Genomic DNA, 26,402 nt, shown 5'->3' with positions numbered 1-26,402 from the left:
GTTATGGTTCCACTCGGATGGCCGTCCTGGTACATATCCACAAATTAATGGATAATTACTTTTGAAATCAGAAATCAGTAAAAACTGTTTGTTCAACTACTTGCTTGCAATATCCACATTTTTAAAAGTGAAGCCGATTTGCAATTTTGGTCTTTTAGCGAAGTCGATGCACACTCTCGCGGGCCACATAAAATGACGTGGTGGGCCGCAGCCGGCCCCCGGGCCACCGGTTTGACACAGGTGCTCTACAGTGCGTAACTGTTGCATTATTTTTTCTCTCGACACTTAAAGTATTTAGCTGCTAATTTGCTCTTCGTAGTTGATTACGCGGCACTGTAACACAGTTGCAGCAAGACCTTTGTTAAAAGTGTACCGTACCACCTCAGCACTTATTATGGTGCTCACCACTCTACAGTTCAGGTTAGCTTAGCTGTTAGCTTCTCCTGTTGTCTATTCTTGCTCGGTGTGTCACACGATTAAGTACTCCGCGTCCACCTTCAGTGATATGGACACTTGTCAGCAGCCTAGCTTATTCGCCATGGTAGGACAGTGTTTAGCCGCGATCCCTAGCCAGCTGCGCCTCGTAAAAAAAAGTATTAGTTATGGAGTTATTTGTATTATTCGGAGAATAAAGTCCCAATTTGATGTCACAAGCAACATGAAAACGTTGGCATTACACAACAGGAAGGTGCCACACACACACACACACACACACACACACACACACAGCATAGCAGCAGCAGGAGAGCCGGCTGTGCATGACAATGAGCTTTGTGTGTGTGTGCGTGCGTCTGTGTGGTTTGCGTTGTGTGCGACACCTTCCCGTTGCGTGATGCCGACGTCTTCATGCGACTGTTGACATCAGATTGGGACTGTGTGTGTCTGCGTATGTCTGCGTGCAGCTGTGTGTGACACTACGCACAAACACGCGTACACACATACACAATTTCCATGATCATGGCCAGACACACACGCTAACACAATCAAGTTGTCCACACGTCGACACGGGGGCCTGTTAAGGCTTCATTTGTTATGTTGTTAGCAAACACCTTTACACACACACACACACACACACACACACACTCGACATTTTACACTGAGTAAATATGATTGTATTAACAAATTAATTCCATTTTCAATCATTTCCATAGTTCTTTTCACTATTCATTTTATTTTTGCATTCCTTTATTTCATTTTGAAATTTGTAAGTTTTTTTTTTTTTTATATTTTATTTTATATTTCCCATACAATAAAGTGCAATTTTTTCTACAATTAAGGAGTAATATTAAGAGAACGGAGTTGCACTATTATGAGAAAAAATATACAATTTGACTCAAATAAAGTTGCGATGATAAAGTGCAAATTTTTGTACAATGAACTGGTGATTGTATGAGTTTAAAATGACAACATTATGAGAAAAAGTCATAATGTTAGGATAATAATTTTTTTCTACAAAGAAATGGTAAAATTAGGATCGTGAAGTGAACATTTTTGTGCAATTAAGTGCACATTTTAGGAGAATTAAGTCCCAATTGTATTGGAATGGAACTAGCAATATTACATGAGTAAATAAAAGCCCCATTTTCCTACCGTACCACAGCCTTTTACGTACAACAATACTCTTAACCTCCAATGATGTCATCCCGACAACAAGACACCACTGACCTGACCTGCGATTCCGGAGAGGTAAAAACGCTCCCGCTGACATTTGACAAGAGACGGGATGCCGACGCACGGAATGAGAGTGACAACCTCCTTACGTGACGAGCGAGAGAAAGGGAAAGGCTATTTTTAGCCCTGGGGGTGTTGCGGCGTGACGTCAAGGTTGGCGGGGTCGGGGGCTTCACCGTCACGCTTCTCCAATACTAAAAATGCTCATTCCGCTGGACAAATGCAATTGAAAATACTGGAAAAGAAACCATTTTAAGTGAGAAAAAATACAAAAACTAAACAGTGAAAAGGGATAAATAAATATTGTAATAAAATAGTGATGGGGGAAAAATAGAAATCATGAAAGTAATATAATAATAAAATATTTAATGCAGCAACAATAATAATAATAATATTGTAGTGTAAAATAATAAGTTCAATCTAATCATAAAAAAGTGAAAAAATGGCAAGGGGAAAAAAATGAAATAGTTCATCAATAACACTAAATCTGTGTAAATGTAAAAAAAAATAATAATAAAAACGGGGGGTGAGGAAAGAAAAGCAAGTTAATAAACAAAAAAATAAAAAATGGAAAACTGGAATTCAACATAAAAAGAAGATTTAAATAAAATATAGTAATCATAAAATTGTCATAGAACTTCAGAAAAACAAAGCCATAATTTGACAGTGAAGTTGCTAAATAATGTAAATCAAATCATTATTGAATAAAAGGTAATACAATTTGAATAATATCTTAAATTTATTAGAGGAAACCCATTGCTTAATGAAAACAAAATCAAAATTTAGAATAAAGTCCTAATTTTACAATAGTAAAGTTTTAACGTAACGATAATAGTTGTAGTTTAACAAAAACAAAATGCTAATTTAATGAGAATAAAGTCATAATTTAAGGAGATTAAAAGCATTTAACCAGAATAGTCATAATTTTACAAGAATAGTGATAATTTACCAAGAATGAAGTCGTACATGAATAATTACCAAAATAACCATTACAGTAATAACACTGTAATTTTCCGAGAATAACGAAGTAATAGGGATAATCAAAGGTCATGTGTCGTGCGTGTGTGTGTGTCTATTTGCAGTGTTCATTGACAAGCTGTGTTTACCCAGCTAAAAATAGCATCGGATGACGTAGTAACCCGTGACAAGCGCCCCTCCCCTCGTGGCCCCCACCTCATCATTACTGTACTACAATTGATATGCATGCGGATCACATGAACATGAGGAAAGGGACGTGTGTGTGCATTTTTTTTGTCTGTTTTTATTATGTCTGTACATTGTGTCCATTTGTGCCCGTGTCTTTATGAGTGTGCAGGTGGTTGAGAGTTGTGTGGGTCATTTTGTGTGCGTGTTTGTGTGTCGATATGTTTGTGTGAGCGTGTATGTATGTGTGTGCGTTTGTGTTTTTCTTTTTGCATGCGGATGTGTGTGTGTAGATGTGTTTCTAAGTGTATTTGCATGTATGTACGTATGTGTCCGTACGTGCGTGTGCGTTTCTGTGCGAGTCTGAATCTTTGTGCATACGTGTGAGTGTGTTGTGTTTACGTTTGTTGTTATATTTCCGCACACGTGTATGTGTGTGTGTTTTGTGTTTGTGTGCGCCTCTTTTGTGTGTGCGTGCTTTTGAGTGTGTGCATACATGAGAATGCGTGTGTTTGTGTACGTGAACGTCAGTCTGTGTCTGACTCGTGTGAACGTGTCAATTTTGCATCTGTGTGTGTTTGTGTTACGCGCGTGTTTCTGTCTACAAGTTTGTGTGCATATGCCTGCGCATGTGTTTTTGTGAGTGTGTGTGCACGTGTGTGTGTGTGTGTGTGTGTGGTAATAGTAATCAATATTGTGACTCATTCTTTCTACTGCGGCTACTTCCTAACAGCATTCATTAGCCCAAACGCAATCTTTGCGCCCGATAATCACATCCTGCCAGGCTCCATCTTCTTCTCTGGTTGGCATCAGACCAGCAAATGAAGATAAGTCGCACATCATTAAAACGCCATGATGGCTAACTGCTAGCATGCGAACAGACAACCAATCCAGACGTCTTATTTCCGGTGAGTTGGACGGCTGTTCATCCGCCATTTCAATGCAATGGTGACGACATCGCAGACGGTTAGCCCGGTTCACGTGTGAGAAAACCATTAGCATTCTAGCATGCTAACACGCGGTGAATCAATGTTTTATTCCCATCATGCGATTCGGGTCATCCGCCGTTATAACGTGATCTTGATGACCACACGGATTGTTAGCCAGGTTAGCGCTGGAACTAATTGCTAGCATGCTGACAAACTGTGAAAGTAGGTTAGCACATGAGCTAACTCTAAGCGAGCTAATATTTGTCTCTTTGATATGTCTTATTCGGGTGATGATTCAAGGACAACACACCCAATGACGAACTCACAGGTCTTTAGTACATGAGCTAATTCTAAGCTAACATTAGCACCCTGAAGCTACATTAGCATACTAGCTAACTGCTCCGACACTAAAATGGATCCATTAGCTACGTCCGTTTGTGGCGATGTGACTTTTCCCGCCTAGCGCCGATGCTAAACATAGCTTATGCCAAGTGTTTTTCCGCCTTTTTCGCCATTGAAAAAAAAAAGGACAGTTTAGCATTGAAAAATGCACCAAGACACAAAAATTGTGCATTAATGTTGAATTGCTGTTCAATTCAAAATCAGCTTCCTAGTCAATTATATTTGTGCGTTCGGGGTGGAGATGGCACAGCGGGTTAGCGGTTAGCACGTCCGCCTTACAGTTCTGGGTTTGAGGTTGGAATCTGGACTTCGGCCGGACGCAGACTTTGCATGTTCTTCACAGTGCTTGCGCTTTTTTTTTTTTTTGTCCTCCAGGGAGTTCGGCTTCCTGCCACATGCTAGAATGTGAGTGTGATTGGTTGTTTGTATATATATCTGTGATTTCGCAAAAACACCCGGTGATTGGCTGGCGGCCAGTCCAGGGTGTAGCCACTGCTCACCCGCAACCCTAATGAGGATAAGCGCAAGAGAAAATGGATGGATGGACGCATAGTGTGCGAGTGCGTGTATTCGTGTTCGTGCACATATGTACTTGTGTATGTGAATTTCCATTCCACACCATCCACCACCGATGATTGAACGCAAATTCTTCCGCCTGCTCGGTGGCTGACGTCATGCTCCCGCTCCAGGCTCTCGACCGACTCTTCCACCCACCCGTTCGGCGGCTCTGCTCACCTGAGGCTCGGCCGCCTGGTGACGCTCAATCTCCGGTTGTCTTCTCCCCGCCGGGTCCCTGGCAGCCTCCGCGGGGCATGGCGGCTCACGGAGAGGTTCGACGTCTGCGGGATGTGACGCTTTTCCGTCCGCTGTCCTCTCACAGAGCGTCGCACGTCGTCCCCGCCGTATGCTCCATCTTTCGCTCCGGTGCGTCGTCGTCTGACTCGGGTGTCTTATGTCTGTCCGTGATGTTGCTTTCAGGCAGGTTGGCGCTGACATCACAGCACACGCGGAAATGGCGACCTCCGGCGTGGTAATTTGTCATTGCAAGCGCGTTAACCCGAGGACGTTCAACTCACTGTTGTTTTTTTTTTTGTCCAATCAGATTTCAGCCTCCTGTGTTGCCACGTCAATCTTAATCTGCCCACAACCTTCAAAATCAGTATGGACTATATTAGCAATTGGACTGTTTACAGCCAAATTTGACTCGCAAAACACATCTGTAGCGATCTGCACATGTCGGTAAACTTTGCCATTAATGCGATCCAGCAACCGCCCCCCCCCAAAAAAAAAAAGTTTTGTAATGTGTACTTTAATGACAATAAATAACACTGTATTTTACATCATTAAAAAAGATACAGTAATGACGAGAATGTAAAAAGTTAAACCATTGTTGTCACACTTTTTTGCTTCTATGGTCATTATGCTGCGAGTTGTGGACATATAGTATAAAATTGATCACATAATTCTGACTGTTAAAATTGTTAGTTGCTTTGGTCTGCAGCCTTCATTTACTAAAATCAAGACAAATGACTGTAAGCATGAGCAGTTATGTTTAAAAATATATGTTTTCAAAGGCTGTTTTGAACATGTCTTTAATGTTCCTTACTTCTATAAACATGGGTCGTGACTTAGTGACAATAGAAATATACGGGTCCCAGGGTGACAACAATTGAGAACCAATGGGCTACAGAATATATCCCAGTAAGTATTGTTATATTATGTCGAGATGTGTTGCGCCACTGTTTGTGTTCCAATATCCATTGCTTAAAGGGTTATAACAAAACTAGTTTGATGTTCTGTGTTAGCATTTGTTAATGGCGTTTCCCATTATCTGCAAGTATTAGCATGAAGTTAAGCGGACTTAAAGGCTAAGCTATGTGGTTGTTTTAACTACACAGCCTGTAATTCACATTTTATGTTTAGTTTGACAGTAAACCTCCACTCAGAGTGCTCAGCTTGAAAGCGAACAACGGCTCTTTTCTCGAACAACTCGTAATTCACGTAACTTGTATCTCAAGGCACCACTGTATTTTATTTCCATTTTTAGTGCGTGCCGTTATTGTAAACAACGTTCTCCACTCTTAAATAACGTGACAAAGCTTTAATAGCAAAGTTATTCAGATGATGTCACAGAGAATGAAAGCCAAAAGGTCCTAATGGTCATCTCTTGAGACTTGGGGGACAGAAGCTTTATAAAGCAATGAGACAAAAGACCTGATTCTCAAGACAATGTAGAATCTTGGATCTTACATTAGTGGAATGGGTTTCCAGTGTTTGTTGACTGCACATGGTCCAAGCAACTCTCTGAAAACGTCGCACCCGTTGACTGAGCTGAGGGACAGTCAGTCATATTGCGTTTTGGTATAGTACTGATCGTTGATCCATGACAATATTCAAGGCTGTTCAGTTCTATGCCTTTCTGTGACTCTTCCAGTCTCTCTGTGGCATCCTGCTGATGACACTCTTAAGCTCAATGGCGAGTTGTGCTGCCGAAGTGACGGAAGACTTGAAGGTGGAGGTGGGACTGTATCAAGGGCGGGTTCTGAGCCCCTTCTTATTTGTTAGGCCAATAGACAAGGTCAGACAGGAGTCTCCATGGACTATTGACGTTTGCAGTTGACGAGAGCCCACAAAGATGGAGGTGTGTACTGTAGAGGCGAGTATTGAAGGTCAGTCGTAGAAAGATGTTTCAGTTAACCCCTGCCTAGTCACAAATTTGCCACAAGATGGTGCCAAAGCCCTGCCTGGGTCTCAATTATGGGCAGCTTTTCGTCGCAGGGCTCATACCGTACAAATGGCTTTGCATTATCGCTATACTCTGTTTTTTCTATTAATGTCTTTAATTTTCAACCGTTTACATGTTACACTTTCTCAATTATATAGAGATGAAGTGCAAATTCTTTTTTCGAATTTTTGCATTAGCTTGCAATCACTATCGCGCTATTTTTCTTTAAAGTTAAAAAGCAAAAACACTTGTACGCAAGATGACAGTTTTGTTTTCGTAATTTTTCATAACCCTTTCCTAGTTGCATAAATGTCGTGACGTCTTTTGCATGTCGATTATCACACAAACGGTGTATCGCGACACCGTTGGTATCGCTACTCTGCGATTCCCAGCCCTAATAGGTACTATAAATAGTTAGACCACAACTTTCTCCAAAGAACAGTTAGGACGCTTGTTCATAATAGAAATATAAGCAAAATTTATTGTGCAATGTGGATCACAATCAGTAATAGTTCCACGGTGGATTTGGGTAAGCATAAAAAATAAAATATGATGATTGTGCTGGCTCCTGTCCTGCCACAAAAAAATAAAGAATGTAAGAAAAGACAAAACAAAGACAGTTGGAATGTCAGGTAAACAAAACTATTTCCTTCAATGTCAATGATGTAAACAAGAGCATGGAAGAAAGTATTGCGACTGTTTGAAAACTTCTATTAGAAATGTCCTTTGAGTTTTAAAAAAAATGTATCTACAAATCTGTGTGGTACTAAAAATATAGACTTCCAGAAAAGACGTATCAAAAGTATCCCCGAGTGGTAGGTAGCATGTTTAAAAAAATAAAAAAAATGTGGTAGCATGGCCATGCTAACATAAGCATTAGGCCTGTCACGATAATTACTATATTGAATAATCGTTCAATAAATTAAATGGTTTTTATGGACTCGAAAAATTGTCATTGTTGTGGTGACCCGGCGTGCGGCTCATTGATTGAGCCGACGGCTAGTTGGAGGGCTGTGTCATTAGCCGCTAGTGGACTCGTGGAAAGTTAAGTGTATTAAGTGTAATCTCAAACTATATTGTCCTAAAAAAATTATCGTGACAGGCCTTGTTAGCATGCTGCTACGCAATGCTGGCGGAGGAGCGCAGGACATGGAACCTCTTGAGTGTCATGCGGATGGACCCAAGTTCTCGGTTCAGACGCTCCAGACGCTCCTCTAAGGCCACCTGACACACACAAACAAACACAAAAACCATACTACGTGTGTTACCTCCCCCATGGAGTTTGTGCACCTAATGAAGTGTCTCAGTGTGGCTCACCTGGTCCAGCCTGGTCTTCATGCTCACTCGACCGCCCGACGACGATGGCGGCATGCGGCTCAGAGATGCCTCAATCTGCACCACGCACGCACGCACGCACGCACGCACACACACACACACACACACACACACACACACACAGTAAGAGACAGACAGACACACACATACACAAAGAAAGACACTCACAAAGACAAGACAACCAGACACACAAACACACACAAACAGCAAGAGAAAGACACACACACACAGACACTCAGAAAGAGACAGCAAGACAAGATGCATATACACAAAGTGCGAGACAGACACACACACACACACACACACACACACACAAACCAAAATAGACAAACACACACACAATAACAGGCAGGCACACACAAAGACAACGAGACAGACAGTGGTGGCAATGTGTTAAACTGGCCTCCAGTTTCTCCCGTGTAAGATCATCAAAAAGTCTCTCAGCCTCTGCCAGTGACTGGACTTTGTTGTCAGAGGCTGGGCAACCTCCTGGGGATCCCCCTCCTCCTCCACACGCCAGCTGCGTGTCACCAAAGTCAGGCGGCTCCAAGCCGACAGCAGCATCTGCACAGGTGGGGTGGGAGGAGAACCCCATCTTAGTCCCATGAACACTGTTAATTTAATTCAATCCACTTTCTTACCTTGGTGGTCAGCTGACCCAAAGTGTAGTTTCTTCCTGGGACTGCTGCTGTGGAACGAGTGGCGCCTCGTGTGGTCAGCGTGTGCATCAGACCTGCGAGAGGAAAATGAGAATAAATGTATCACACACATTCGAAAAAAAGTCTACAAATCATTTCAAGACTTTTCCCTCCATTAATGTATATAAACTGTCACATGAGTGTGAAAAAAAGTTTGGAAATGAGTTATATCTTTTTTTTCTATAAAAAATTCCTGGCATTCAAACGGGGGTATATAGACTTTTCCAATCACCTGTAAGACTGACTTGGACTGACCTGTTACTGAGGTGCTCCTCGCGCGGCATCATGTGCCCAAAGGCAGTGGAGTAGTTCTCGGTGGGGCAGCGCTTGGGGCTGCCCTTGGTTGGAAATGGGGCAATTAACAGCTCTCTCTTTGCTGACAGGGAACATAATCGAAATTAATGGAAGGCCTGGAAATAATCCATGGAGTCCAAAATAATTCCACGGCATGTGTGCAATAGAAATAACCCGGACCTCTAGAAATAATACATTGGTTACATGTATGTAATCTACAAATTAACTTAAGTACATACAAGCACATAACCTACAAGTTAACTTAAGTAGATACACATACATAGTCTACAAATTAATGTAAGTACATACTAGGTGTGGTTACGATTGTACTCCGTAGTCCTGGCGGAGGCAGCGAGGAGGACCGATGGCTGTCCGGAGACAAACTCCTCTGACTTCTGAGTGGACCTCCTACGCTGCCAAGCGATGGCCTGTGATTGGCCAGCCCTGCGAGCAAGCGTATGTGTCATTGGTGGGTTAAAAATGGGGGTGTACATTAACATGTTAACATGTCATTATTACAGGGGGCTCTGCTCTCGGTGGCTCGGGTCTCCTCCATCTCGATCAGCGCCCTCATGATGGGCGTCAAGAGGCCGGCACCCTCCTCCCGGAGTCTGGATGGGGGCGGCGTTCGGTCGGGGTCTCGGGAGGACGCGCACCTGTAGAACCAGAATGCAAATGAGTACAGAGAAACTAGTACAGAGACTTATATTTATACGCCCAATACATCTATCAGGCACCCCTACCAGGAAGTACGGTGGCCTTGAAAGGTAAAAAAAACAAAACAAAAAAAAAGGCTGAATCATAAATCATTAGCACTCGCGTCGCAAGCTTTGAATCTAATTTAAGTGGTGAAACATTTTGCTTGATTGCGTGAGCTAGTTCGCTTAGCTTGACCTCTGAGGTCCATTTGTGCCACAACCAAGAAGCACGATGTCGTCTAAGGGACAAATGGCAAAAAAACATGCGCATCATGAGTGGGGAAAAACAGAGTTATCTTAAGAGCAGTGCTAAGAAATCAGGCAAGGCTAGCCGTAGCAAAATTTATAGTGTTAGGAATGTGCTAATGACTATACAATATACTGGGCATGAAAAGAAATGATTTTAACTTCATGTCTGGCTGGACTTTTGCTCAATACTACAGTGCATTTGAATAGAGGTAGACTTCACAAAAATGACTCTGTATATTTCTGTGCTCTATTGAGCATAGTTTAGATTGTCTATTAGTTAATTATGTTCATTAAATTATAAACTGTCCAAACAATACATGGAGGAAAAAAGAAAAAAAAGTGTGTGCTGGTATTCACGTAACAAGTATGTTATCCTGTAAATTTTCACATCGCAATACATATCGCAGGGTTACAGAGAAAATAAATATTTTTTTATTTTTTTTCCCAGCTCTAGTTAGTGCTATTCGCAAGTTAGACTATGCTAGTAGCCACAGGTAAAGAGTTAAGCAAGGCAAGTAGCAGCAAACACTACTAACCACAGGTAAAGAGTAAGGCTCTGCTAGTCATACCTACTGTTGTTTACGCGACTGGTAAAGCGTTACGATAGGCTTCTAGTAGCAAATATCACGCTATAAGCTTCAGTAAAGAGTTTGGCTAAGCTAGTAGTAAGAGTTACTGCTATTGCCAGTGGTAAAGGGTTATGCCAGGGTAGTTGTGGCAAATGTAACACTACAAGCCACAATAAAGAGACTACGGTTGGTTGTAGCAGCAAATATTATAAAAGCTACTTGCAAAAAAGGCCAGGATAGTAGTACCAAATGTAATGCTACTGGCCATCGGTAAAAAGTTAGGTTAGGGCATTATCTTAGCCCCATATGTGTTTCAATCAGGGAAGTACAGTGGGGTTTAAGGGACAAAAGGCAGCGCGCTCCATTTTAATAGTCACTTGCCTCATCAGAGTCTCGGAAGGGAACACAGATTTTGTGGAGACAGCCGGCTGGTGGACGTCCGGACGGGGCGACCTCCTGCGGGTGACGTCTGGCTCGGCGTTGCCTCTGCTAGGCGAGTGAAGCAGGTCGGGATGGTGGAAAAGACTGGGGGACACGTTTAATATGTTAATATGTCATGGTGACACCCCTTCCTGCACAAGTTAAGATGTAGACGGCTATGTTAGCATAGCTAGCCGCTCACCCTGCTCCGGATGGCTGGGAGGCAGCGTGGGGGGTGTGGCGGACCCTTGCTTGGTTCTCATGCTCCAGCTGCCGCACTTGAGACTCCAATTTAGAAATGGTTCTGAATGTAGATTATAAAATACAAATGAAAGAAAATAATTAAATATGTGTTGTTTTAAATATTGTAGCAATGCAGAAAATCATCACCTTTTCAGGTCTGAAATGAGATTGTTGGCTTGGTAAAGTTTGTCCTCTGTTGACAGCAAGTTGATCTGTCAAAAACAGGAAGAATAATCAATTACATTATTCCATTACTTATAATACATTATATTCTATTTTGTTTTCACAAATAAACATTAGGTGGATTTACATGGAGCCTTGTATTCCTTGTATTTTATAAAACTGTTGTTTTAAAAAAAAGAGTAAAAACAATCCAAACCACTGTGCTAAATAACCCGGCTATCGTTACAAAATTAAAATACATCAATTAACAATTGTTGCGACTTGTGACTTGTTGCATAAGGGGTTGTGACAGCGAGTCATAATTTGTATAAAATGTGCTAAAAATACCCGTGTATTTTTATCCTTTTTTCATAAAGAAAATGATACAAAAATAAATACAATCTAAAACTGAACAATTTAAGAAATTGTATTAAAACAATTATAATACATGCAATAATATACTGTATTATACTGTGGTATTAAACTTACATCGAGTATAGAAAATATTTTGTGGGAATTTTTCATTAGTACAAAAGGGCACCAAATTTAATTGTGCAAATTTCAATATAAATTAAAAATGTCTTATCGGATTACAGTAAAATATTACACTTAAATACATGATAAAAGTGTGTGATTTTTCTAAAATACTATACAAGTGATAATTTTCGATAAAAAAATGTGCATGGTATTACTGTACACGTACAACAAACAAAAATATATTTTTAGATCATTTTGTTCATAAAGTCATTTATATGTATATTATAATCGCAGTAGAGCGTCTTCATTGCTTACCTTCAGTCTATCGTTATCCTTCAGCACACAGTCGTATTGTGTAAGAAGCTGTAGAAAAACAAAACCGAGGGTGGTCACTGGTTCATTGCCTTTGAACATCCTGGTGTCCGCCTCACCTCTTTCTTGGCCTGGACCTCCCGATCTCTCCTGGCCTCGCTGTCGTCGGCCTGCCGTCGAGCCTTCAGCGCGACCGCCGCCTTCTCCCTGGCCGAGCGCTTGCTGTCCTCCAGACGCTGACGCAGGGACTTGACAGTGGCGCCCGCCACCGCGTAGCGCTCGGGCCACTCCGCCTGAACACGCCCCATTGGAGACACGTTTAGACATGATCATCGATCGTTTGTGTTTTCACTGTGTGGCTATATGGTAAACACAAACTATGGAATGCGAATTGCGTGTGAATGCTGAAATGAAATGGCTTTTGGCGTAATGTAAAACTTCAAGATTTGCGAGTTGCACTAATATACTGGGAACTGCTCGAAACGTTGAAATCGATGTGGATTTTACATCTTGCTGTGCACAGGGTGTTCCAAAAGTCACTATCCACTTTCTTTGTTCTATTTTGTTTCAGGTATCTTTCCTACTGACGTGGGAAGTGTGATGAGGGGATTGCTATATCTTGAATGGGAATTGCTCAAATGCTAACAGGAGGGTATGCTAACATACGGCAAAATAGTAATCAGAATGGAAAGCAAAGGTCCTGAATGAGCTGAACATTTTGAAATGTGGAAACAGGAGACAAATGCGTAAAACGTGTCTTCATTTGGGAAATTCTAGTATGAAAATATGCACTTTTGAAGAAGTGGGAACTATTTGAATGTGAAAAATAGAACCCGAGACGTCCTGAATGAGCCTAACAATTTGAAGTTGAAAGGGAAATCGGTCAAGAAAGGTGGAAGAATTCGAAAAACAAAAAGTGATGGAATAATATTTAAAAAGATATTGTTTTGGTGCAGAAGAACGTGAATGCTCTTCAGCACTCCCACAATGAATGGCCTACTAGCTGTTTCTCCAGCGTGGCGTTGGTTTCCTCCAGCTGGTCGATACGTCGGCCGGCTTCAGCCAGTGCTTTCTCCAGGTGCTGACACCTGGAAACCATAAAAAAATAAAATAAAATACAATTTTTAAAAAACGCACCACTTTGATGAAAACTTAAGTTCCTCATAATTCAGCCATCCATCTGTCTAATATACTTGGTTAAAAAATGTTAGCTTCAAACCAAAATGGCAAACTTCACGTGTCTTTTCAGGTATGATTGCTTGAGATTTTGTTGTGGGTCTACTCAATATAAACCCATGTATTGAATTTCATGCAGCTAAGTGAAACAGGCTTTGGGGGTTGAACTTTCAAAAGGCATAAAAAATATCTGTTTCCCCTTTTCCAGACCCAGGAGTTCACAGTAGTTGCCGACAATAAAATGAATGTTTAGAACCACCTTTTCTGCCATGGCTTCTTGAGACTTTTTTGCAGGTCCACTCATGATAGACACAGCTATTAAATTTTATATTGATAAATGAAACTGGCTTTGGTGGCTGAATGTGTTTTTAAAAAAAGGCAGACACCTGTCTGAGAGCATCCGGTTGCTCGTCTCCAGGTCTCCGGGCAGATATCGGAGCTCCAGCTTGTCTCGCAGGACTTGAATCTCGCATTCGTAATAGGCCTTCAGGTCGGCCACGTGTCGGGAGTGCTTCTCTCTCAGGTTCTGTCGCAACCTGGACAGGAGCAGATTCGGAAAAATACTTCGTACTTCAGTAGATTTCGTACTTCAGTAGAAGTACAGATACTTGTGTTTTAAAACTGGTAAAAGTACTGATTCAACTCCTGTACTTAATTTTCAACCCTGTTAATGTAATTAGAGTAATATTAAATACAAATTAATATTCAAATTAAATGCAAGTTTAATTGGAAAGTATTTATTCTGCCATATTTTGAAATGTTTTTCAGGTCCCTCAGTGTCTGTAACAGGGCTGCGCCAAAGAGCAAAATATATGATAGGAGAAAATTTTAAATCTGTGTTTTTGGTATGATTTTGTTGGTCTTAAATTATAATTGTTAAAACATGTATTTTTAGCAAAAACATTTTAAATACTAGTAATTATGTTCTGAAGTTGTGCGTCTCACCGTACATGAAACCCTGTTACAAAAGTTACATCACTCAGCAAACTGTTCTGTTTTTCGTATTTTTTCAATGTTTTCAGTCGTAATGGAGTGTTTCACTCAAATCAATGTAACCCTGTTACCGATATCAGAAAGACATTCAGCGCGGCGTTTCTGTTGGGACTCACAGTGAGAGGACAACAGGATCTTCTGGAGAACCAGAACCAGGCCTCAAAGTAGTAGTGCGGGTACAGGTGGCTTCCTCCTCGCCAGTCTTGGTCTGCGGGGTGGACGGGGCTTCCTGGGACACATCGGAGACGGCGTCTAGACTCACAGGCGTCGTGGAGGAAGGCTGGGATGCCTCCACTAGCAGTGGCTGCAAAAGCAAAAGTGGAAATTGAGTCGAACCACTCAATTTCCACAGGACCAATCATGCGCTAGCAAGCGTCACGTGACTTACCTGGAGCGACAACGGAGTGGAAGCCCCGGAGCGTTCCCAGTCGGAACGTTTGATGTCCGTCCTGTGCTTGTGATGGTAGATCTCTCGCAGAGAAACACCAAGGTCCTCTGCCTATAAGAGAGGACGATTTATTTTTGTAAAATTATGATTTTAGTCTTGTAAAAATATTTACAATTACGATTTCTTCCCATGTAGTAGTATCACTTTACAGTAAAGTTGTGGTTTTTTTACTAGCAAAATTTACTTTATTCTTGTAAAATTATGTATACTTTTATAATTGTTAGTTGTTTTTTTCACTTGTAAAATTCTAATTTAATGCTAGTTGAACCATGACTTTTTTCTTGTAAAATTGTCTCATGTAGTATTAGTATTAGTATTGCAACGGACAATCAAAACTGCTGAAAGGATTGTCGGTACCCCCCTTACCCACCATTGAGGACTTGCACGCTGCCAGAACTAAGACAAGGGCGTGCAAAATCCTCCGCACCCCGGTCACCAGCTCCTTCCCTCAGGTAGGCGCTACCGATCAATGCAAACTAGAACTAGTAGACATTCCAACAGCTTCTTCCCTCTTGCGATCAACTTCTTAAACACCTAACCTATAATTCCATTATAACAAGTTCGCAATTTTTTGACTTGAGTTCGTTGTCATATTTCTGTGGGGCCAATTATGTATTACTCGTGCACTCACTGTAGTTGTCTCGCCATGCTGCACTGTTTGCATATACTGGCCACTCATGCCAGAGTAGCATCTGCTCCATTTGCACACTGATTGAGGAGTATCTGTAACATTTGCACAACCAACATTGTCCCAGATTATCGCACTACTCGTCACTTTAAACCGCATACACTCCTTGAAGTCTCAGCGCCCTTTGCACAATGGTCATTGCACCGGACTATTGCAATATGAGTCATTCGAACTGCTCTAAGTGCTAGAGGACTCTGCATCTTTTTGCACAATTGTTTTTTTGTCAATGTCTTTATGTCTCCAAAGTGTTCTGTAAATTGACCGTCTGTTGTACTAGAGCGGCTCCAACTACCGGAGACAAATTCCTTGTGTGTTTTGGACATACTTGGCAAATAAAGATGATTCTGATTACAACTATTTTTCATTTTTTTTCTTGTAAAATCTTTTTATTTATTTTTTTTCTTACTATCTTCTTACTATATTATGAATTCTGTAAAATTCTACTTTTTTCTCTCGCAAAATGGACTTAACGCTTTCAAAATTACAGCTTTTTAGTATTTTTTCCAGTGTGGTAAAATCCTGACTATGCTTGTAAATATTTTTTTCACAATTATGACTTAATTCCTGTAAAATGTGTAAATCGTTTTTCTTCCCTCCCCATCACTTAACATGTTTTGATCCAAATTGCATGATACAACAATGCCTTTAGACAGGCTTTGTTTCAACGTAGTGATTTTATTCTTGTAAAATGAATGCAGTTTTCCTAGAAAGTTTTGTAAATTATTTTTCTTGTAAAATTGCAACCCTTGTAAAACTACTGATTTTTGATATATTTACTGTAGTAAAATGATGAGTATTGTATAAAATCTTTCTAAACAAAATTAGGACTTGATTTTTATCATGAACGTGTTGATCCCATTTGCATGATTAAAGACAATGCCTTTAAATGTGCTTTGTGCTGACACAGGTTCAAATTACCACTGTGCCTTTTCCCAAAATCAAAATCGTCTTTCTTCGGGCTTCTGATTGGCTCAAATCGGGTTCGGTTATGGCTGCAAATCTGTGTTGTCACCTGATCCGTGGAAGCTTCTCGCAGGAAGTAAGCTGCGCCACTGCTTCTGTGGTCGAGGGCGTCCGGCAGACGGTGATAGAGGTCGCACTCGTTCAGACGCCAGTAGGTTAGGCCTGAGAGCAGAGGGACAACAATGATGGCTTCTTTCACCACGACATCGGTTCATCTAAATTAGTGGTTTTCAAATAGGTGTCCATGGACCCCCGGGGGTCCATAAAAGAATAATGTAGTATCATTTAGAAAAGTTCATACCTGTATATGGTGTGCCAATAAAACTAAGAAAACTGCTCTGTACTTTTGTTGTTGTTGTTGCGGGTCTCTTTAAAAAACAACAACGCTAGGGTCGGAAAAGTTGCTTAACATAGCGACCAAATTACTAAATTTGCAACACTGCTTTTGTAAACTAGGGCATCTCTGTTCGCAGCCATGTTCTTTGTGTAAGCAGTGCACATCAGTTGAGACATGCTTTTAACTATGAAAGTGGCTACAAAAAAATAAATGGCATGAAAATAATAAATTTCAGCCCTAGGTCTTAGCAATTCAGCAATAGGGGTACACGTGGTGGTTTAGGTAGTGTTTAATTTGTTTGCCGTTAGGGTTATGAGTGGGTCCTTGAAAAAATGTTACAGAAGACCTGATCTAAATGTCACCTGAGGCCTCGGACAAGAGGCTATCGCTCCTCCTCAGTGAAAAAGAGGCGCAGGACGACGATGCGGCGCGACGCTGGAAGTCGGCGCTCTCCAGAGGACCCTGGCCCGAATCGCCCGAGCTGCGCGGCAGCTCTTGGTATTCAGGAATTCGGGAAGCTCCCGTCTTGAGCTTCTTGGCTTGCAGTTTTTGCCTCAGAGCCCAGGAGGTCAAAACCTGACTGTACAAATAGCACAACACAAAAATGTTTGAGTGTGTCGAAAGCCATGTTCACACCAGCAAATACTAATACAACAAATCTACATCGTGCAAAGACATTTTTTTCTTACAGTATTCCTACATTTTTTATTCTTGTACAGTTATGACTTTTTTCAGTACTATTTTTTTGGGTAAAATTAAGACTGTTCTGAACACGTAAAAATTATTTTCACCTGAAAAAAAATTACTTTAGCTTGTTAAAAGTATGACTTCAGTTTTGTAAAATTAAACCTTTTTCATGCAAAAAGGAAAAAAAAACATTCCACATGCAAATTATTGTTTCCTTTACATAAAATTGAGAAATTTTCAGACAAAAAGTCTTTTTAAATGTAAAAGACTGACTTTTTCCACACAAAAAATGTTGAGCTTGAATGTAAAAATTATTACTTTTTTCCTATAATTCAGATTTTTGTTCTCATTCAAATTATGATTTGTTCTCACAAAAAATATGACTTTTCAGGTACAAATTAGGAATTACTCAATAATTTCTTGTTAAAAATATAGAGTACTTTTTTTTTTTTTTTTTTTACAAAGACATTTTTCTGTACTATTATTCCTTTTTATTTTGAAAAATGCCAAAATGTGAGTTTAATGCAAGTTTGGGTAAATTGCTAGTTCGCATTTTTGTTTGGCCATGTGTTGATGTCACGTCAGTTTGTGCAAGCGTGTTATTTTGGCAAAGATACTAGCTAATACGATGGATGAGCCTCTTGTGAAGATGGTTTGTTTGTGTTGGATAATTAAACTATTGAATACAGTCGTTTATGTAACATCGGTTCATGATCGTGTACATGCTACATACATGGGGTTGGTACTTTATGATCCTTTCCGTTAAGTGTTTCGCCAGCATCTTGTAGCATCTTTACGCAATTTCAAACTCCGTTTAGGAGGGGGCGGCATTTACTCGCAGTAGGGCCTGGTCATCATCAACATTAGTGTCGACTTAAAAAAAAAAAAAAGTCTTAATCGCACAACCCTTAGTTCACTGTAGTGTAAAGAAGAAGTGTGACCCACCCAGAGGTTTTCTGCTGGTGGGCTACTGACGGATCCTCCTGTCCATGAGCCTTGGCTTCGTCCTGCGTAATGGCGGTTGAATCGGCGTCTTCCAACCACCGGTGCTCTCGCATTTCTCCCGTCTCCCAGGCGGACAGCGTGCCGTAGCCGCTGCTGAGCCCCGTGGTGGCCCGCTCATCGGCCGGCGGGATGGCACCGTCCGACCTATGGGGTGGAGAGGGGGAGCTGAACGGGGAGAGGGCGGCGGGGGCGGCCAGGCTGTCGCTGTCGCTGGGCGCGTGTGCGGGGAAAGAGCAGTCGCCGGCCATAAGTGGCAACAGGAAGTCTTTAGTGGTCGTGGTGTCCTCGCTGGTTTGGATGGCGGCGCTGTGGGTGAAGTCTGCATGCGGCGGCCGGTTCTGGAGCTGCACCAGCGCCTTGATCTCGTCCTGAATTAACTGTAAAAATTAAAGTTACATAAATGTGTAAAATAGTTTATTTGAATAGTAAACGTATAATTTGTTTCTATTTTGTATTTATAATCAATTTAATCATGATTAATTAGCCAATTATATCTTCACAGAAATGAAAATATAATGTGTAAAGTTGTTGCTTCTAATAAAAAAAATATTAAATGTATTAATTAGAATTAGGTTATATTTAAGTAATTGATTATGATTTTGTAATTATCAGATTTGTATTTATTAATTTGACTATAATGAATATAAAAATAAATACATAAAACAATAAATTTACATGTATTTAATGTTATTAATCAAAATATATTTGATTAAAATTAACCTTATTTGAATACATAAAACTGATAAACATGCATATAAACTAGTTATTCAATAATAAAATAATTTAGAAATTATTTTCATTGTATTTGTAATTTAAAAAAAATTGAATCCTGTGTATAAAGACAACATCTAATACTGTTTATAGTACTAATGTTTTTTTAATTATTTACAATTAATTAAATTAGATTTTAAAAAGTATTAATACATTCATTTTAATTAACATATTACATGAAGAAAATGGCTAAAATAATGCAATTAATATTACAGAATTCTTGATAATGTAAATGGTTGGCGGGACGGATTAATAAACACAACAGATCACACTTAGGAGGATATCCTCTTAGTTTTGTTGAAAGGGGTACCTGTATTTGGCACTGGTACTGTTCTTGCTGCGCGAGGATTTGCTCCTGGTATTGCTTCTCCACCAGCTGAAACAGATGCAGCCATCGGCCCTGAGGTAAGCGGGACAAAACCAGAAGATAGTGCTCAGCGAGACATCGGGTTAACGGAGTTGTGAGTCGGCCTGTGCCGCCGCACCTCGCAGTCCTTCCAGACCTGCGGGTCCGTCTCACCGCCGCTGCGTATCTCCTCCACCAGGGCTCGGAGGGTCTCCAGGGAGCTCGGGTTAATGAACGGCAGGTTCTTGCCTGGAGTGAACGCATCTTCCTCTGTGCTCAGACACAGTCCCCTGAAAAGCATCATATACTTTGCTTATGTACTATGGCATCTGATTAGTTTGACTTGGTTGGGAAAAATCTCCCCTTAGCAACATGAAACTAATGCTTCAAACCAAAATGTCAGGACTGGGTTCATCTTGAGACTTGTTTGTGGGTCTATTAATGATAGACATGTTAAGCAAAATTTAGGTTGGCCAGAGAAACTGGCTTTGGAAGCTGAATTATTTTTTAAATACTGGGGGGCCCGGGAAATGGCTAAAATGACCCTAAAATGGCTGCTTTGAACAAAAATGGTTGACTTCCGGTGCTTTTTCAGGCATAGGCTCATGAGACTTCTTTGTGGGTCTACTCATAATTCACATATTTACCAAATTTCATGCTGTCCAGTAAAACAGGATTCAGGGGCTGAATTTTCCCCAAAATCTGAGGGGCCCAGATTTCCATAAAACAACTGCTTTGAAAAAAAAATGGCGGACTTCTTGTGCTTTTTTTCAGGCATTTGTTTTGACAACAACATAACCCCAAAATGGCCACTTTGAACCAACATGGCAGACTTCCTGTGTCTTTTCAGGCTAGGCTTCTTGAGACTTTTTTATGGGTCTATTTGTGATAGACAAGTCCACCAAATTTGATGCTTCTAAGTTAAACTGGCTTCGGGGGCTAAATTCTTCCAAAAATCTGGGGGGCCCAGGAAATGGCCTAACCTACTATAAAATAGCTGCTTTGAACCAAAATGGCAGACTTGCAGTGTCTTTTCAGTCTTGGCTTTTCGAGACCTTTTTGCGGGTCGACTCCAGATAGACTAGGTGAAAATGACTTCAGGGGCAGAATTTTCTCCACGCAAAAATCTAATTTTGGGGGAAATCTGGGGGACCTTGAAAATGGTCTGCATAACCCTAAAATAGTACCTTTGAACCAAAAGGGCTAACTTCCTGTGTCTTTTCAGGCATAGGTTCTTGTTTTGTGGGTCTACTCATGATAGACATGCGTGGCAGATTTTCCACTGCTTGCTGACATTGGCTTCTGCGGCTGAATTTTCTTGTGCTTGAGCATTGAAGAGCTGTTAAGATGGGCAACCGGGCCAAACGCCGCACCTGATCTTGTTGTGCGCTGGTGTGCTCTTGACGGTCTGGCTGGCCACAGTGCCCCCCGTGGTCTGGGAGGCCGAGCATCTGCCCTCAGAGGCCCCCAGCCCCGAGGCCGTGGTGGCCTCGGAGGACAGCGGGGACACCTCGCTCTCCTTGCCGCCTTCGCCACTGGCCCGGCAGTGGCTCCGCGGCCCAGAGCTGGACACGTCCTCAGAGACGCTGTCATCTGTGGACATGTTTAAGGGCCCGTGCAGAGGTGGGGGGAACTCTGACACCTTGCAACAAAATGACAAGTAAATCAATCATTAACAAGTTTTAAGTTATTTTTAGTATCACGTGGCTCCAACCCATGCAACATTTTACCCTTCTTTAAATTCATTTATTCTGTGATAAACTGGGAGTCAATGGTGACATACAGGGTTGGCCAAAAATTCTGACTTCCTTCATTTGGTCCCTCCTACTTTTCTTCCTGACATCCTTCCTTCCAATTTTCCTTCTTGACCTCCTTCCCTCCTGCCTTCCATTGTGCCCTGATGTCCTTCCTTCATTCCCTCAGACCTGCATTTTATTTTGCATCTTTCCTTCATTTGCTTAAAATGACTATTAATGCCTTCCTTCTGTACTTTTCTAATACTGCTATAATCCAATGGCTCTGTTCTTGACTGATATAATTTGCCATTATTTACGGTACGGTACTGTTTAAAAATAATAATTTTTAAAAAACAAAAAACGTAAAAAGTGTATCCCTACTTTGGCCCACCATGTACAGGTATATATGTCTTGACCATATATCTGGCAACTAGTGTATGACCTTATATGAACAGGTGACAGCTAAACGTTACCCCCTAGAAGTGTCACCTACCCAGCGGTAGATGGCGCAGACGTTACCCGGGCCAAGGTGCGCCAGATTCGGTCACCACTGTCGGGTGACGTCGCGAGCTTGTTGTGGTTAACTTGAGCTCGGCGGGCTCCGTTAGCATGCTAAAGGCTTGCTAACTAGTCTCGCATAACGCCATACTGACGGGTGACGCTAGCCAAGAAACGGTTAATGTGCATTGGAGGGACAGTAAAGCAGTTAAAAATGTTAACTACGTAAATGGAAGCATGAATGTACTGCACACAACATGAGTTAACCTTACCAGTTTACGAGCGTCGTCCTGTCATCCATATTTGTCAGGGAGATGCTAGCCAGGCGCTGATTGGCTGCTAAAATGACCTACCGGTACATTGTTATAAACCTCGCATGTGATTGGTGGACTGTATCATTTAGATGCGGTGGGACAAAATAATGAACATGAATCAGAAGAGCACGGTGAAAAAGTGGTTTTCACGTCTGCCTCAAAAGTTGCCAGGATCAGGGTTCAAATCTCATCTTGTGAATGACTGCTTGTTCGTCTATATGGGTCCTGGGATTGGCCAGCGACCAGGACAGGGTGTAACCCCCGTCTCTCACCAAAATTCAAAAATTGTCATTTGTAGCTTTCTGGCTATGAAAGCAAAACATAAGGATTGACCAGGACAACTGTATTGAAAATACAATTTATTACACTGTGTAATAAATACATACAAAGATGCAAGTAACAGCATTTTCTTTTGATAGCAAAACCAACCTGAACACGAATGAATTGACACTCACTCACTCAGTCACTCATATCAAAAAGAAGTCTAACCCCTGTACAAGACGTGGCGTCTACACTTTTACCCTTTTTGCATGCAAAAATAAGGAAGGGAAAACAAGAAACCAAGGTCCCCAAAATTGGGCAATGGGAAACTAGTTGAGAGTTGGACTCATTCGCACAAAACGGAGTCGAGACGCCTCCCTCCTCTTCGGACATGACATGCAAGTTGAATTTTGAATTTTTTTTTTCTTTTCTTTCGTTTAAAGACGCGCATTGTGGAGTCTGGTTGCACGGAATGTGTGATTGTCGCTAGGACCTGGCGTTCCTCTCAGTCTCTGCCAAGCATTCGCGCACCAGGCCGCGGGCGTGGATGATGCCTGCCAAGAAGTAGAAAGAACCAACGACATTGACGGTTGGTAAATGTATACAGCACAGCTTATGAACTAATGAAAGCGACTGCGTTCGGAATCATTCCATCATTCCCTACTCCCTAAACACTACGTAAGGATTTGTAGTGGACTTTCTTAGTGAACTATATGCTGTTGTCCAGTCCACTATCGAAAACTTTACCTCTCTTGAGCCTCTCCATGGCACTCTTGCTGCCGGCGTACGTGGGGCGGATCTCCTTGCCCAGCTCCTCGATGATAGCCAGCAGCTCGGCGTATTTGTTCTGAGGCACTTGGCTGCCCGTCAAGCCCTGGAAAAGTCAAATTGAGAGAAACGCCAAACTAGACCAATGAGAAAAGTGGCCACCGTTCAGAATTTCACCAAAATTTCCAGTTGAAATAGACCTTTAGTTTCATTCTCAAAGTGCGGTTCATGGTACGTATATATTATTTATCCTCTGTGAAAAACGACTCATACAGCTGCAGCTTACATTAGCTTAAGTTAGTTGCAGTAGTTGTGAAACTCTTCTTCGTTTGTGTCTGCATGACTGTATGATACTGCCGCCCATTGACCAAGTCGCGCACACCAGAAGGCACCGCAATAAAGTAATCATCATGAATCTTTACATTATATTTCATGATGTTATTGTCGTATGTTTTTATAAAGTACAACATTATACAGTGCTATTTTAGAGCCTTATTTAAAAAACACATTACCGGTACAACATTTTATTTATTTATTTTTTTTGGGAGGGTGAAGCTTGAGCAGATTAATGTCATTTCCATTCATTTGGGGAAAGACAATTTGAGATACAAATGATTTGAGTTAGGAGTGTGATCACAGAACGAATCAAACTCAGGCTTGTATACTTTTTTATTTACCTTTTATGTGCAATACATTTTAATTTAATCCTTCTTTAAGTACAGCTTTTATATTTTCCTATATTTTAGCCGTGTTACTGTTGTTCAAACTGTAAAAAAAAAAAAAAAAAAAAAGAAAAAAAAGTGTTGAATGTATATCCAAAATAATTTGTTTTAACTAATATTTTTATTTACAATATATTTATTGACAAATTATTTACAGAGCTAAATGAATTAAAAAATAACTTAACAATTTGGGATAAAACATCTAAATGAATGCAACTAATATTAAAGGACTCTTGATAATGTAAATGCTGTATGGGGCCATACTTGGCTCATACCTGTCCAATGAATTTTGAGAAACTAGTAACAGAAAGGTTGCGTGTTGGCGTTACCTGTGAGAATCCCAGAGACGGGGGCCCGTAGTCGCTCAGCAGAGGCCTGTAGGACTGCAACTGGGCCAGGTTGGCTGATGACTGGAGGCTGCCAACTGTTGGATTATTATTTTTTTTTAAGATTAAAATCAGAGTACAGAGAAAGCAAATTTGACATGTCCAAATATTCTATTAAAAAAAATGGTGTATTTGAATTTCTAAGACTGAAAATGTCTAGCAAAATCCAACTGAATTTTAAAAACCATCAAATTCCTAGCATTGATTGTTTTCAATGTTAAAATAAATTCAACGGGGGAAAAAAATACATAATGAAATTCCAGTGTGGTACCATACCACTAGCGGTATGTGGGCTCTCTCTAGTGGTACACGAATAAATTACCGCCTCAGTACAGCTGTACAGTACAGTTGTATTTAACTTTTTAAGTTCAATGCTTGTGCATTTAATCTTTTTGTTTTAAAACATTTATTTAGGTGCAATTTTCAACTCTGATGTGCAAAACATTAATTCAATCATTATTTAAGAACACTTTTATCTTTGTATAGTCAAGAACTGCATAATATTCCTATGGCTTACAATAATAATAAACAGAGGGTTTTTTTAGAAAAAAAATACTTTTTTATGAACACTTGGGCCTACGTTATTGAATTTTAATGTTGGTCATTAAGGTGGTACTTGGGGAGCTAAGTACTTTTGGGGTATAAACGTTCAAGTTATGTGAAACACTACTACTTTCATAAGGTTGCAGTAGCCGGCCTCCGTCGGCAGATGTCCGCAAAGAGGCGCCTCTCATCGGCGTGTATCAATCAAGCAGCTCCGAGCCGGGGAGCATCATGGAGGGGGAAGCGCAGCGAGGCTTCCTCGACGAAACACGACCGATACATTTTTTTTAATGTCGCCGCTTAAACGGCGCTCACCCGGGCCGGGAGCGCGACCCCGGACGCCGGCGAACCTCGCGCGAGACGCCGACACCGCCTTCGCCCCGGTCGAGTCCGAATTCGTCGAGCTTTTTCTTCCTCCCCCTCGTCGACATTCGTAATAATGGCGGCTACGAATTAGCCTAGCTCCCAGGATGTGACCCGACATATGTAACCGGACAGAAAAAAAAACTCCACGCACACACACGGGGCTTTCTCTTCAGGTATTCTCCGAGAACCCCCCGAATTTAAGCGTCGATTTAACCGCCACACACCGGGACCCACTCGGTCGTTTTGTGCTCACCCTGGTTCCCCGAAGTTCCCGGAGTGTGCTGGTGGGCATTGGGCTTGTAAGACATTCCCAGAGACATTGTAAATGAAAGAAATCCAAATGACCCGACATTCAGCGAGGCGTCTGTCTCCCACTTTTTTTGTTGTTTACGGCGGCGCCGGCAAACATGGCCGTCACTGGATGTTGACACCCAGCCAGGCAGCCGAGCCCCGAGCCCCGGTGAAAGAAAAGCCCAGAAAAGACACACTTTTGTCGGCCAAAAGCGGCACGTTTGGACGGAGCCTGGAGCACATTTTAGAGCAAAGTTGAGCCGCGCTTTTGGGTCACTTTCGACGACTTGGGAAGCAATTTTAAGTATTTTGACGTCACATTTGTGCTCGCTTTGTTCGGGCGCATCGTAATATTTTTTCATTTGACATTTTTTTCTGATTTCCTAATTTAATAAAGAGACAGGGATGGAGTAATTATTTTTGGATTAATCACTTTTTGGGTGAAATAATTACATTTGTGTCCACCTCTGGATCACATACAAATGGTTTGATCCATTTTTGACACCAGTAAAGCATTGATTTACTTGAATTGGCATTTCTTATGACGTTTTTTTTTTCTAAATGCCACAACACTATTTGACCTAATTTCGACTCCAGTAAAACATTGAATTACACTTATTTCATAATAATAGCTGATTTCAATAAAACATGTTTAGTAGATGCCAAAACTTTTTGGGTTTAACCCCAAGAAAAAAATGACATTTCTAAAAGTTGCATCTATTATGAAAAACATTGTTTAGAAACCAATTAAATCTTATGGGTTGACCCAATTTGGA

General features: G+C 41.2%; 3 protein-coding genes and 1 long non-coding RNA gene across 6 annotated transcripts in view; 1 reads left to right on the top strand and 3 right to left on the bottom strand.

Moving 5' to 3' along the window:
* The window catches only part of LOC133489864 (membrane-associated phosphatidylinositol transfer protein 2-like), a 30,177-nt gene extending 25,158 nt beyond the window's left edge, over positions 1 to 5,019 (bottom strand). The window contains exon 1 of one of the 2 annotated variants that reach the window (XM_061799064.1): positions 4,881 to 5,019. The gene's annotated coding sequence lies outside the window, so the exon portion shown is untranslated. Of the gene's footprint in view, positions 1 to 1,665; positions 1,783 to 4,880 lie in introns of those variants that run through there. The other variant, XM_061799067.1, reaches the window with a different exon arrangement.
* On the top strand, positions 3,399 to 6,688 carry LOC133489868 (uncharacterized). The gene is made up of 3 exons (XR_009792020.1): positions 3,399 to 3,722; positions 4,835 to 5,846; positions 6,580 to 6,688. It is a non-coding gene; the product is annotated as an uncharacterized LOC133489868 (long non-coding RNA).
* Positions 6,689 to 7,331: 643 nt separating this feature from the next.
* LOC133489866 (M-phase phosphoprotein 9) lies at positions 7,332 to 22,321 on the bottom strand. 2 transcript variants are annotated; one of them, XM_061799073.1, is made up of 23 exons: positions 22,248 to 22,321; positions 21,115 to 21,383; positions 19,881 to 20,031; positions 19,706 to 19,795; positions 18,565 to 19,001; positions 17,295 to 17,512; positions 16,645 to 16,757; positions 14,885 to 14,995; positions 14,613 to 14,800; positions 13,890 to 14,039; positions 13,328 to 13,415; positions 12,447 to 12,620; positions 12,331 to 12,378; positions 11,524 to 11,588; positions 11,336 to 11,437; positions 11,095 to 11,238; positions 9,717 to 9,853; positions 9,507 to 9,641; positions 9,159 to 9,279; positions 8,847 to 8,938; positions 8,609 to 8,769; positions 8,188 to 8,262; positions 7,332 to 8,094 (listed from the first exon to the last, which is right to left on the bottom strand). In XM_061799073.1, exons 2-23 carry the CDS (start codon positions 21,342 to 21,344, stop codon positions 7,990 to 7,992), a joined length of 3,135 nt encoding a protein of 1,044 aa, XP_061655057.1. In that variant the 5' UTR covers positions 21,345 to 21,383; positions 22,248 to 22,321; the 3' UTR covers positions 7,332 to 7,989. The 2 variants fall into 2 exon arrangements, with proteins under 2 accessions (XP_061655057.1, XP_061655058.1); XM_061799074.1 differs by lacking the exon at positions 22,248 to 22,321 and having other exon boundaries at positions 19,706 to 19,771.
* Positions 22,322 to 22,635: 314 nt separating this feature from the next.
* On the bottom strand, positions 22,636 to 25,953 carry LOC133489816 (cyclin-dependent kinase 2-associated protein 1). Its single transcript, XM_061798959.1, has 4 exons — positions 25,589 to 25,953; positions 24,370 to 24,464; positions 23,298 to 23,424; positions 22,636 to 23,104 (listed from the first exon to the last, which is right to left on the bottom strand). Exons 1-4 carry the CDS (start codon positions 25,653 to 25,655, stop codon positions 23,037 to 23,039), a joined length of 357 nt encoding a protein of 118 aa, XP_061654943.1. The 5' UTR covers positions 25,656 to 25,953; the 3' UTR covers positions 22,636 to 23,036.
* Positions 25,954 to 26,402: the final 449 nt, after the last annotated feature.

The sequence above is a fragment of the Phyllopteryx taeniolatus genome, chromosome 15, assembly GCF_024500385.1.
Source record: "Phyllopteryx taeniolatus isolate TA_2022b chromosome 15, UOR_Ptae_1.2, whole genome shotgun sequence".
Taxonomy (NCBI): domain Eukaryota; kingdom Metazoa; phylum Chordata; class Actinopteri; order Syngnathiformes; family Syngnathidae; genus Phyllopteryx; species Phyllopteryx taeniolatus.
This window is presented reverse-complemented; position numbering and strand designations above follow the sequence as displayed.

Coding starts and splice junctions, on each gene's coding strand:
- LOC133489866 (XM_061799073.1), bottom strand. CDS start 21,344: ATGTCCACAGATGACAGCGTCTCTGAGGACGTGTCCAGCTCTGGGCCG. Junction 11,589..12,330: donor AGGATAACGATAGACTGAAG/GTAAGCAATGAA, acceptor TGTTTTTGACAG/ATCAACTTGCTGTCAACAGA. Junction 11,438..11,523: donor CTCATTTCAGACCTGAAAAG/GTGATGATTTTC, acceptor ATCTACATTCAG/AACCATTTCTAAATTGGAGT.
- LOC133489816 (XM_061798959.1), bottom strand. CDS start 25,655: ATGTCTCTGGGAATGTCTTACAAGCCCAATGCCCACCAGCACACTCCG. Junction 23,425..24,369: donor CGTCTCTGGGATTCTCACAG/GTAACGCCAACA, acceptor TGACTTTTCCAG/GGCTTGACGGGCAGCCAAGT. Junction 23,105..23,297: donor CATGGAGAGGCTCAAGAGAG/GTAAAGTTTTCG, acceptor ACTTCTTGGCAG/GCATCATCCACGCCCGCGGC.